The sequence below is a fragment of the Anas platyrhynchos genome, chromosome 1, assembly GCF_047663525.1.
Source record: "Anas platyrhynchos isolate ZD024472 breed Pekin duck chromosome 1, IASCAAS_PekinDuck_T2T, whole genome shotgun sequence".
Classification (NCBI taxonomy): Eukaryota; Metazoa; Chordata; class Aves; order Anseriformes; family Anatidae; genus Anas; species Anas platyrhynchos.
This window is the reverse complement of record NC_092587.1, coordinates 185,394,388-185,407,715: the sequence shown is the minus strand read 5'-3', so window position 1 is coordinate 185,407,715 and position 13,328 is coordinate 185,394,388. Positions and strand designations below refer to the sequence as shown.

The following is a 13,328-nucleotide window of genomic DNA, read 5'->3' as shown; positions in this document are numbered from 1 at the left end:
TTTACCATTACTGATGAGAAATCGGAACTGGTCTCAAATGCTTTGTTGTCTCTGTACAGGTATAAAGTTTCTCCACAACTTTAACATTTACTTTTCTCTCCCCCCAAGAAGTCTCCCATGCATTTCTTCTTACAAAAGCTTGCAGCAATAGGGAGGCAGGAAGGACAACTGCTATCCTACAGCCCTGGTCCCGCACTCCCATCAGTCAACAGAAGTTCTCCATCTAAAACCTAAAATGCAGGCAGGCTGAGATGAAATGGTTTTGCAGGCTGAAGTCAGCTTTTCACACCCAGCCAGCTGGAGCACATCCAGCTGTGGGGGCTGAGAGAGGACACCCAGTGCCTGCCCAGCCAGGCGATGGGTGCAGCCAGGGCTCAGTGCTGCTGGGCGGTGGGAAGGGGGGAAAGAGGCTCGTGTGGCCCTTCCCGGTCTCTTTATTTGAAGCCCATTGTCCCAGCACCTCCTTTCCCTCAAATCCCTCTGTGCCTCTGAGATGCTCTGAGGTCCTTCTGTACTGAAGCAACGTTGGATTTTTGGTGCTGACCTGTGGGTTTAGGGGTGCCACGGCGGGCTGTCAGCAGAAAGGAGAGCTAAAACATCCTGGGTGCTCTTGGATTAGAAGGAGAGCAGCTAACGTTACCACGCTGATACAGGAGTATCTGTACGAGAGACTGCCCCGCCAAAACAACCTCAGTACAACATCATCTCACCACTGACGTAACTGTACCAGACACTGTGCACACACCAGACCTCACCGGGTCTGTGAGTTTCTGTCATTCCTCCTCACTCCCATCTTCAAAGACGCTGACGTGCCAAACTCCCACAGCTTTTAAAGGAATGGGGATGCCTTTGGTGGGAGGCAGGCACCCAAATACTTGCAAGCCTGAGAGTCTTGCCCCCTGCCCAGCTTTGCTTACTCACACCCAGCCCCATGAGTCATTCCCTGGGCATCCGTCTGCAGCCTGGGAGTCACAGTGAGTGAATCCCAGTTTTTGTATTCCTAGTGACCTCAGTAGCCTGGGAATAAATTTTTAAGATGATGGAGAGTCAGGCACAGCTGGGATCTCCCCCCCATCACAGCCTTACCCTCTTCAGCTTGCGTATGAAGAGGGTCAGCAGGAGCCAAAAGAGCGTCGCAGCCACGCAGGTACAGGTCAGGGTTATCAGCTCCAGGTTCGACCTCTCTGGTGTGCCTGGGAAAATCAAGCAGCAAGCATTTTAGAAAAGGACCTGCAAAGCCAGGTGTGGTTTGTGGTTCTCTGCCATGAAAATAAAATACCAGGAAGGACCAGCTTCTATTCAATGGAGCATTAATCGCTGTTTGGACTGGAAAAATAAGCTCTCCTCAGCACAGCCGTTGTACTGAATGCAGCAAAAAGGCACTAGGTCCATCAGGAAACTTTTTGGTAAAAAGTCAGCCCTTCTTAGGGGTGCAGGAGATGCAGCTGACCAGGTGAGGGATGGCCTGTCAGATGATCATTTCCTTTTGAGTTGGAAATACAGCTGTGGGGTATTTTTAGCCTTTTTTTTTTTTTTTTTCTCTGTGTGAGAATGTGTGTGGGCCTGCTCATGCAGTTTCATGATACAACAGCGAAACCCATCTGGCCAAGTCTGCATCCGAGAGAGGAGCAGAGGGCAGGGAAACACTCGGTCCTGAGCCGTGCCAGGAGCTTGTGCTGCTCCAGTCCTGCTGCCTGGGTTTTGTTGCCCAGGGGGTTTTCTGCCTCTCCCTGGGCACTGTGCCTGCTCCAGCACAGCTGGGGGAGCTCCTTCATGCTGATTGCTGAGCCCTGCTGCACAGCCCTCACTCAAAACCTCACTGGGGATGCTCAAAGGGTCATGGCATGGCTGGCAGGAGTCCATGAGCTTTCCTGGGCAGGAGTCCACAAAGCTTCATGTGGTCTGGATGGATCAGGAGGAGCAGGAGCTCGGGGCTCAGCCCAAACCTCCATCCCATGGTGACCCAGCAGGATCAGTGTCCTTGGGTCTCCTGCGGTCACAGCCGTGGCTCCCCAGGGGAACACGAGGCCCGTGCCATGCCCAGCGGAGCTGGCAGAGCCCGGCTGGCAGGGAGCACAGAGGGCTCTCCAAACCCCAGAACAAATCAAACACAGGAAGGGAAAAACAAAAAACAACAGCAACAGAAAAGGGAGCAGCGAGAAAACATGAGCATTAGAAATCTGGAGAGTATTAGAGCTGACTGATTAAAAAAAAAAAAAAAAAGCCAAAATAAAATTCACTTCAGACTGCCACTTAGGGACTCATAAAATGTTTTCGGAGCAGTCTGTTTTGCAAATCCTGTGATCGTGTCAAAATACCACGCTTCCCACAATATGTTTGCCATCCGACTGGTAGCAAATGCAGGAAGAAATCATGCTCTGCCTCTTATTCTGATACACCCTCTGGAGAGAGAAAACGAGAGGACAAGAAGGAGTAATTCTGAACAGGATTTCACAGCAGTTTTGTCAACCCCACTGGCAGCACTTTCAGGCCCCAGGCGGCTCGGTGTTGCTCCTGACAAACGAAGAAGGGAGAAGTGACATCTCGCTGGTGGGCTCACCAGGGAACAGAGAGGGAAGTGTGACCTGGCTTGAGGCAAACCTGCAGAGTTTTGTGCAGAGCTTAAATGGCTTCCTTTAGCTGTGGCTTCACTAGCACAACACCTAAATATTTAATCTCTAAAGGTGATCCATCTGACCCTGTGTCTGAAATTCTGCAGGCACATCCATTCTGGAGTTTTGAGAATAAAGCTTTTTGAAGGAAAACACAACTGAAAGTGCGTGTACCTATTTCAACAAAATACCATGAGTGTTTTCAAAAGCATGAGCATTTTTCAAGGACTTAATTTAAATATGGGCTGTAATGATGGCAAAGATGACACAGCCTGAGACAGCTTGCCTATCTGCTATCATTCAGCTTCCCTTTTACACGGGGATCTGCTTCTCCTGCCTCTGAGTAGCACCCGTGCAGATGGCAATAACAGCCTCTAACGCTTGCTCAGCAGATCCTGGAGGGTCTGATGGTTCATTTCTTGCCACTGTTCCATATGGCAGGGCTCACGAAACCTGTGAGACACAACACAGCCGCCCCTAGGTGGGAGGCAGCAGCTTCCCCACAGCTCCTGGATGTGGGAGTTGGTGAAGAGATGCAATGGCCCTGTCTGTGACATGCCCCAGTGGCTTTAGGAAACCAGAACAAACTTCCCCAATTTGGGCTTGGGTTGGGTTATAAACATTGGGTTCCTGATCTTGTTAAAGCCTGGCAGCCAGAGCTGGCTGAACGCCTTGCAGCGGGGTAGGAAAGGGCTTGATCTGACACAAAACAGGTAGGGTAGGGCACTCAGGTGTCAAGCAGGGAAAAAGTAATGGCTGAAACACCAATAGGTCTCTGCTGCACCTGAAGTGCCCCGTAACCCTACACTAATGGGTCCCGCCCTGCCTGACCCACATGATCTTGTGGTGACAGCCCTGCAGCACCGGTAAGAGTGCTCAGAGATGCTGAGTGATTTCCATCCTTGTTGTTTTTTTCAGTTTGGCCCAAACCATCTCTGACTAGAGGTAGAGTTGATGATGATCATGGTTTGAGCTGGAGATTAGATAGACACCTTCAGGGCTCTCTTCCAACCCACTTTGGAGATCCCCTGAAGTATCAGGAGTCTTAAGTGTCCCCTGATGTTGCTCTTATGGTCATCCACATAACCCAGGCTGAACCACGTTCAGTAAACAAGGGAATTCCAGATAAACTTCATGGAAACATTCCTGATGACTTCAGAATCAGTGTGGCCCAGAAAGCACAACAACTTTATGAGATACAAAGTCGGAAAGGTGGGTACATACAGAAACAGATGGTTAAATGAGAAGCAAACACCCTTTCCACAGTGTCAGAGCAGTTCAATGGATGCTTCACAAGTGTGACGCTTTCCTTTCCCATCAGCAGGGATCACGTGAAGTTATGAAGCAATAGCTCTAATCCAGGGCATTTTGCTGGATTCATTTGCTTGTTACAGGCCTGGATTTCGGTGAGTGTGATGCTCCTTCTTTCACCAGCACCCTCACGCAGGTGGTTGCACTTCTGCCACCAGCTCTCTCACTGGCTCCCACTGGGAGCAGTGTACCAGGGTCTCCAGGAGAAGTAGATGGCTTCAGCAGCAACTGAGAGCAGTGCAGCAAAGCTGCCTGAGACAGCCTATGTCCCTTCTGTGTCCAGCAGCTTGTGCCACCACGGTCTGAGGGACGCACTCCCCTCCGCCTGCTGGCTGCTCGTGCAGCCATTTCTTGTCCTTGTTCTTTCAGATTCGCTGCCTCTTCAGCTCCTCAGCCAAGAACAAATGGACAGCTCGCTCTGACATATCCACAAACACAGCCCCTCGTCTCCTCAGACAGCCCTACGAGCACGGCTTCCAAACCAAACAAGGGCTGCGATTATTTAAAGACAACCCTTGGATTCCACCATCCATTCATCCATGGCTGGTACAAAAATAACGCATTGTTTTATCTGTGAGCATAAGAATGTTTTTTCAGAGGAAATAAAAAGAGCAGACAGCTTCCTTCCTGGCTCATTTGCAAACTGCCCTTCCAATCTGCTCAGCACAGCCACCGACGTGGGGCGTTGCTCTGCTGCCTTTGATCTGGAGAGCCAGGGGATGGGGGACAGCTTTGTGGCAGTGGCACAGTGTGTGTGCTGAGAAAGGCAAGGAAGGGGTAAAACCTAGAGAGGGACCCATGTTAAAACCCTGATTTTGTCCCTTCAGGCTGATGGGAGGCTGGTGTTCCCCAAGAGGAGGACAAGGACTCCACTTCGGAGAAGACTGCTGGGTCTGGAGTGAGCAAAAACTCCTCCTGTGACATCCCTTCGTGCAGTCAGAAGAGAGGTGGTGGAAAGGCATTTTTCCTGATGATAACAGATAAGAAAATCTCTCTCTCTCTTGCATCTAGTCTCAGACTATAAATTTTAATACGGTAGACTTCATCTCCTGCTCGTCTAAGAGCTCCCATAGGAGTCACGCAAGCACATCGTCAGCGGTCCCCGCAGGGCATGTAACCAGAGAAGAAGCCTTCCTGGCTTCTGTCTTCATTTTATCTGGTTCATGTGCAAGGAGATATGACTTCCTAGAAGCCATCTGACAGAACGAGTGTGGCTGAAATAAATAGCCGAGATACAATGATACAAAAATCAATACCATAATGAATTACATTGTCCAGAGCTATCAATTAGCCTTGGATGCATTGGACAGCTAGCACTTAAGGACAAGTCATTCTTTTAGTGATTACAATACCTATTAAAACCCTAGCATTATTCAGAAGGAGACGGGGGTTTTTAACTCCTTGATTATACCCGTTAGGCTAGCCCCCATGTACATATTCTTATCCCTGACCTTTTAAAAGAGCTTCATTTTATTGTCAATGATACCCATTAACTGGGGCTGCTGACAAACACATGGCAGAAAATCAATACTGGTTTACCAGCTGTAATAGTCTTTTGCTGTAGGGCACTATCCAAATACTCAGCAGCATTCAGATACATTTAGCAATTCTATGAGAACAGCTACAAAGACATAATCCCTGCCTGAGAGACCAGGTGGTAATCAAACTGTCCTCTAAAAAGAGAAACTAAATGCACTTAGGACTATTTACTTAAAAATGAGATCAATAAGACAGGTTATGTAAAATTCTTACACGGCACTGACTTACATGGAGAGTGTCAACCTGCTTCTCCCGTCTCATAACAGAAAGATATTCAATGAAACTGAAAAGCCACTGAATTAACCTTATTTTAATGCAATGTACAATTACTTAGTGGAAGTCACTGAGGTGACTCAGGTCTGAGTCAAGCTTGGCAGAAGGCAGAACAATGCTGGATGTTTAAAGGAATAGCAAAATAACTCAAGTAATGGCTACAGAAATCAATAGATCATACCTACTTCTTACAGTAAGTACCTTTACAATGCATTTGTAGCTATTGCTAGGCTAAAATCTGGTCTGATTTGGCAGTTCACTTTATATTGAAAATAAGCAAATGAAAATATCCCAGACCTCTACTTTTTGTGGAATTAACCTGAAATGGGAAAATGAGGGGGTAGGAGGGTGTTCCTTATTTTGTTTTTTGTTTGTTTTGATGATGCTAAATTTACATCTGTCTTCTACCCTGACCTGATCTTTGTTGGGTTGAAGCAATTCTTCTTTTTAGGTCAGTGTAAACACTCTCTGAGTTAGCATTTCCTGTTAGGCTTCCTTTCCAACCTGGTACGTTTCCCTCGCTAGGACTTCCTTCAGATTGCTGCTTTCAGTGCTCCCCAAGTCATACCCCCACCTTTCCAGCCAGAACAAGAACATCAGTCGGGCAAGCTTGCTCTTCCCATGTAAAGCACCTTTACCTTGTACTGTGACATATGCTGAGCTCTCCACAGACCCTCTTAGGTTGGTGGCTATGCACTGGTAAAGTCCTTCATCCTCCTCTTTTACTCTTTCAATAAACAACATTCGGCTTCCGGGCCCTAAAATTATTCCTGTGAAATGAAATATTTTGCAATGAGTGGTAGCCAGGGGATAAACAAAAACAGACACTTGTGTAATAATATCTGCTTCAAGTTTTTCCCAAAAGAAATCTGAGCCGCAGACTGCACAGCGCAGTGTTCTCTGCAAGAGAGCCAAATATGCTTGGAAGCTTTGGGAACCTTTTGGAAATTAGAGTTTACAAAACATTTGTGAGAGTGAAAAAGCCCAGCCTAGGGGAATTAACCTGGGAGCAGTTGGTATCTCGTGTACTGATTAGCACTGTGGTTGGACACTCATCCAAGCGAGCTCCTCAACATGTCTCCAAGTTTTAGAAAATGGGTGGTCTGTCCGCTTACCACTGCACTCACAAGAGCAGGTCCTTTGCAGAAGCAGCTCCAGCTTTGAGCAATCCCAAGCCCCAACTCACTTGCTCATGTGGCAGGGGACATTGGCCCCCTTCTAAGAAGGACCACAGCTAATGCAAGGAAAGGTCCCATGAGGTGTACCCTAAACCATGGGAGTTACCTGCAATTTTCAACACCTCTCTTATTCCAGCTGGGTTGACCCTTAAGCCAGCCTGGGTGATATTCCAGCAAGCAAGGAAGGGGCAGGCAGCAGATTTGGCCTCAGCTTGCCTTTCAGGAGGGATACAGGCAGGAAATGTGCAGTCAAGTACACACTTGTGCATTTGGCTCCATCCGAACCACAGTCCCATTGAAGTGCACTCCCACCAGCTATTCCAGGCAGCTAACTAAAGTGCTCTGACCTACCCTGTAGAAATGTCTTCCTGGATCCTAACCTCATGTGTTGCATTACGCCCAAGTTAAGCACATAGCATCCATTCTGAACAACAGTGTGAATAATGCACACTACAACTATGTGGCCGTGGTAAAACTTCACAGAATCTGGCTGTATATAAAGTTCAGTGACTGTGTTGGAAGTGTGTGCATGCTTGCAACTCACTTTGACAAATACGCAGTTTTTTCTGTTGCCTTTACTCATGCCATAGCAATGTCCAATAAGGCAGGACAGAACGTCAAATACAAACTTTCTAAAATGCTGGTATTTAAGACTACACAGGGTTCAAGTTTCTACAGACCAAACCTCCTGAACCATTTTTGCTGAGCCCATAACATGATCTCATTGTGTGCTCCTGATTTGAATGTGCATGAATTTGCATGAGAAAGGTTTTCCTTTTTCCCCCCATCATTCATTTCCACCTGAAATCTCCAAGGATTGCTTCCGTATCAGAGCTAGACGTGTAGCCTAAACTGATATTTGAAGCTAATTTGGACACAGCAGAAAACATCTCCCAATTTTTTTCCTGCAGTAACAACATGCCACCTGGGAGGCTGTTCCCTTCTGCTGCATGAAACATGGATTCCCCTGGTTCAGGCAGACACATTTCAATTTTAGGGACCACAGAGATGGAATTAGCCTGGCATTTAGGCTGTGAATCTAGAACAAACTTTGCATGTCTGGCCAGAGACTTCCCCTGGTACTCATACACACCTCACTCAACCCTGGTTTTCTCCTGCCTATCTGTACTCTGGACAAGACACCTGGTCTTTAGGCTCCCTCTATAGTAAATGAAGAGAAATAGGATAATCTGGAGGTGACTTCTAAAATGAAAAATGAGATATTTGTATCTATATTTTTCCCTCTGACTTCACAGTGGCCTGATGTGTCTACAACTACAGCTCAGTTGACATTTTGGAGTGCAAATGGTCACTGAAAGCACACAGGGCACAACAAAAAGTCTGTACAAGGTGGGGAGACATACAGAGCTCTCACCTGATTCTTGGTGTATTTCCTCATGGTTTTTAAGCCAGGTTATCTGGGGCTCAGGGATGCCATGAACCTGGCACTCCAACATTGCAGAGTTACTGGTGTTCACCGTCTGATCCATGAGCTGCCGCAGCAGGGCTGGTGCCTCTTGAGCTACGAGACAAAATAACACCTCTGTTTTACATTCCTGTAACCTTGGGGGCTTAATTATCCTCCCTGACAGCCCTTTACTGATGTTAGAGACTGCTATGGCTGTTCTATCAAGTCATTTGTTTACAGATCTTATTTACTGCTCCAGTTTGTGTTCGATGAGTGCTGAATACTCCTGTTACTCAGCAGGGGATGTTTGTGATGGCCAACAAATACCCAACGCTGAACTTAACAGATTTACTCAGTTCCATTATCAACCACGCTGGTTTATCAAAAGCACCACCTTCCTATGAAAGCATCAGAAGAAACAAACCACGAGATCAAAGTTGCCAATAATCAGCAGGACACCCTTATAGCAGAGCATTGCCGATGGCACTGCACAGTACACCGTGATACCCATGAATGTGAATTTTATCATTTACTTAAAGAGCACAATTATGAACTGCATTCAGTAAGCCCACACAGCCCAAAATGAGAAACGATGAGCACAAAAGCATTGTTATGTGTCCCAATGTCTTCACAAATTCTTCCACTTCTGCGTCTCACATATTTGGCTGAGCACACCAAGGCTTGGCCAAACCACACCACTGCTCGCCTGCCAAAGCTGCTCTGGTGAGGAATGTACTCATGTCCTCCGGCAGCCTACGGACGCTGGAAACCCCCATGGCAGGGGCCGAAGCTGAGTGCTAGCACGCCAAGCATCATAGCGACACCGCTCCTGTTTCACTTTAATCTACCAAAATCCAGGCAAACACAATGCAATAAAACACATCCATGACATTTAGTGACAGTGAATATTGGGAGTGCGGCTCATCTGTACTGCTTCTGCTTGAGGGCTGAGCAGAAGGGCATTTCAAAAACACTCTGTAGGCATCATGTCAAAGCCATCCCGGAAAGAAGCAAAACAACAAATCCCTCTTATCCTCTTTTCAGCACTTTACCGCTCCTTCCCCCATTTCATATGGCGCTGAAAGGCGTTCTGACAAAGACCAGGGTACTTGCAGCATTTATGTGCATTATATGGTAACACGTCTCTGTCACAACGGCAACATTCACACGATCCTTTCTGGTATTTTGTTTCCTTAAAAGCAGTGGTGGAGAATCCAGAGAGCTCCTGAGCAATCTCACGGATGCAGACGCACTGCAGATTCCCTTGAATTCCCCAGTCTCACAAGAACTGAATTATTTGCAAGTTTTCCTTTCAAGGATGCTGCCAGGATTAGTAGTCACTAACATGGTGAGACACACATTGTAAAATATGAATAAAACAAAATAAAATAATTAAAAAAAAAACTCCCCTTGCAGATATTTTCTTGTGGACTGCAGTAGATATCAATACACCAAGTTCAAGTATAATACTGGCTGAATTTCTGACACTATGTTTGGAGGATTACACTCTATCCTTTCACAAAAATCGACTGTCTGTAAGATATTTCCATCTTCACAATCATTATATTACCAGCTGTGAATAAAAGCTCTCCTGAAATGTTAAGCACCTATGCACCACCAGCTTACACAGTGTTCATGAACCCCACAGAACTAAAAGCTTTGTCACAATTTAATGTGGGCTACCTTTGCTATGCTCTTATCCCTTGAAATTAATCCAGCATAGTTATGAACCTGCAGTCTGGGGCTTTTCTGAGCCGTAAGTCTGTGATTTCCACGGGTAATGCTATTATTTCTTTACTGCACGGCAGACAATCTGTTCTCACTCACAACATTCAATGCTCATGAGAGAAGCTGGACAGCAAATTCTTCACCAAATACCTACACAATGACGTGATCAACAAGAATTGCCTCACAGACAAGAAGACTTCCCTCTTCTCATTGACACCCTCCACGATTTTTGCACATTCCCATTTTTCGCAACAACCTGTCTATGAGCAGGCAACTTTTGACACACGTACACAAGCTGAGAAGGTCCCCATGTTTTGCATTTACCAGCAATAAATGATGGACACCCCAGCCCAGACATCCAAAATGAAGGCGGACAAGATGACACAAACAAAGGCAAGCCACACATTCCATGGGTTATTTGTGATTAATTTTAATTTGTTTATAGCCATACACTAAAGTTGGGTTTTCATATTAAAAACTTTCTTTCTTAGAACTCAGATCCAGTCACCATTCACATACTTCCAATAATTTCTCTGCTGCAATCAGCTGATTTTTCAAGGATTCTGTCAACCTGAGGGTCAGGTTTGCAAGCCACCTGCTTTCTCCTCTCAGTTTTGCAGCGTAGCCATGGGGTGGGAGTTTCAAACGCAGGCTGTGTCTCCCTGCTCTGCTTGCCCCAAAGCTTCAGGGCTGGGTGCCAAGGGCCAGAGTCTGCTCTCAGTTGCCCCAAGGAACTTCATGGTAGGCAGAGTTTGGCCCAGGGCAGTGACAAGGGGTCACAGCAGGGAGAAGGGGACGCTGGCGTCACAACACACAGCAGACCCAGGGTGGTATGGGAAGGATTTCCATTTCCAAAAGCAAACAATGGCAAGAGGGGAGAACACATTAAAGTTTGTTCATTTTGGGGTATACTTCCCGTTCTGTCCATTTTTTGCCCTTTGTTACTGTTAATGTTGTTTGTTCACTTATTTTTATTAACCAGTACAAAAATATAAATACAAGCTTTAATTTTAACACTTAAAAAAAAAAAAAAGAAAGAAATATAATTCACACCTTTCTCCCTAAATAATATATTACACAACAAAAGGCAGAGAAACTCCCCAAACCACTGAGGTTCCCCCATCCTCTGAGGACATCAAAAGTGACAGTAGTCTTTATCTGGCCACTGAGAACTGCTTTCCAGAGAGTAGTTTCTCTGTGCCTCCCAACAGAGGAGGCCCCACAGAGATTTCACAACGTCCTTGCACAGCGTGGCCTTCCGAGCACCAGTCAAGACCAGGCTGGCAGGATGTCCACCCAGCAGTAATGCACATCATTGCAATTCACAACCATTTCATGGAGGAGCAGGCTAATGACCTTTTTTTCTTTTTTTTTTTTTTTTTTGATCCACACTCATATTGCCTGGCAACTGGCTGCTACAAGTCATCACACTCCGGCTCCCAAGGCCATGGAAAATTCAGAACGTCCTGTCATCACCGCCCACCTTGCCATCAAACGTCTTCTCACAAAATAGCCTCATCAAAAAGGGGATTCTGTATTGTGATCCTTCTGAAGACTTGCAAATGCTAAAGAGCACATTTGCCCCGTTTTTAAGCCATCACCAATGATTTCACTTGCTTTTTAGGCGTATTTTAGGAAAAAAAGAGACCCAGGTCCCTTTGCAAGAACACATTGTTTCTGGAAGCCATCACACTAATAATGAACAAAAGAGCTACTGTATACAAGCAGGCTATAGGTGACATTTCAAGATATAAATGATTATTCTTTTCTTTACTCTGACAACTTCCAGGTTATCAATTGTTTTCTAAGCATTTTAGGCTCCATGAAGCTGGCATTATGGGGAAATGCTATTGTTTACCCTTTCACACTTGACAAAAGCAATTCCCACGTGAAAGACAAGTTTAGCCGTGGGACACAGTCTCGATACCTAAAGGAGGAAATAGTCTGGTGAGTTCCCAAGCACAAGAAACTGTCATGTTGTCACCCTCTATTTTAAAAGCACAGCCACTTTGTTCCTTCGCTGTAGCTATTTTGGTCATTACGGTCTGTTTTGTTATGGCTTATGTAAATGCTATATGAATGATCAATCATAAATGTAACCAAAAATAATAAAAGCTATGTATTGTAAAAAAATAAAGTTATCAGATCTATTAAAAATAGTAACTTCTTCCTTATACAGAATTTATAATACACAGAAACATCTCATAGCAAAATCGTGACGGAGGAATCGAAAAGGGAAACAATCACAAGGAAGTTTAAGGTTGCCCTTAATTCTCCTTCAGCAGTTTAGTTGGTTCTTAATCCCCATAATAAATCCAATTGTCATTTGATACCAAAAGCAATGAATATTTTTAATGGCTTCAGTTTTGAACCTCTGTTTTTAAAAAACATTAAACATCTCACTGTGCTGGCTGCAACCTTGTCAGTCATGTTAGTGGGATATTTCTCTTTTAATAAAATAATTACAACATTACAAATTCCTGTATGTTCAGGCCAGGAACAATACTCATGCTTTTTATCATTAGCTTTTTACATTAGTGCAGAACTGACTTTAAAAATTGACCAACACAGCAACTGGAAATCTACCTGGATTTATTTGGAGAAACACAGTTCACGTCTGTCAGTTTTTAAATCATCATTATTATAAATGATATTATAGGTCTGTGCATTATATCAACATTTTTATTTCTTCCCTGCATACTTCCTTTAGAAGATACTTTTTAAGATTAATGTACTTTAGTGTAGAAAATAATTTCAAATAAATAAGCATTAGAACTTGCTCAGCAGGTAATATTTATAAGTCCATCAAGATCAGATTAAAATAAAAAATATATAGTCCAGTCAATCTCAAACTGAGTTGTGCTCATTCTGCACATTAAAGTTAACTTATTAAATGTCCGTTGTTGACTGAAAACAGCAGTTTTTAAAGTTAATCAGTTTATTCAGCTTTGACACTTTTGACGAGGCCGATATCAAAGTGGAAGAAAAGATTGATCCAAAGTTTTCCTGATCGCTCAGTAGGAGACACAGCAAGAGAAAAAAAAAAAAAACAACATGCAAAATGTAGCACAGGGGATCTTCCAAACCCCAGCTTCCACGTGCTTTGTCAAAGCAGAAAACACCCGTCTGAACTCAACTGGAAGCTCATGCGATATGATTTTGTTTGCTATTCCTCCTATGTCCAACCCATGGGGGAATGTGCACCACCTCAGGGCCTGAAAGGTAGCAACAGCAATAAAAAATCAAGATGATATGAGACACCTGTTACTGTTTAATGAG

At 44.9% G+C, this 13,328-nt stretch overlaps 1 protein-coding gene across 2 annotated transcripts in view; it reads right to left on the bottom strand.

The window, feature by feature from the left end:
• The window catches only part of FLT1 (fms related receptor tyrosine kinase 1), a 108,187-nt gene that overhangs the window by 27,359 nt on the left and 67,500 nt on the right, over positions 1–13,328 (bottom strand). The window contains exons 14-16 of one of the 2 annotated variants that reach the window (XM_027469712.3): positions 8,289–8,435; positions 6,374–6,505; positions 1,087–1,193 (exon numbers count right to left, since the gene is read on the bottom strand). In XM_027469712.3, the coding sequence (XP_027325513.3) occupies positions 1,087–1,193; positions 6,374–6,505; positions 8,289–8,435 (386 nt within the window). Of the gene's footprint in view, positions 1–1,086; positions 1,194–6,373; positions 6,506–8,288; positions 8,436–10,459; positions 13,265–13,328 lie in introns of those variants that run through there. The other variant, XM_038174901.2, reaches the window with a different exon arrangement.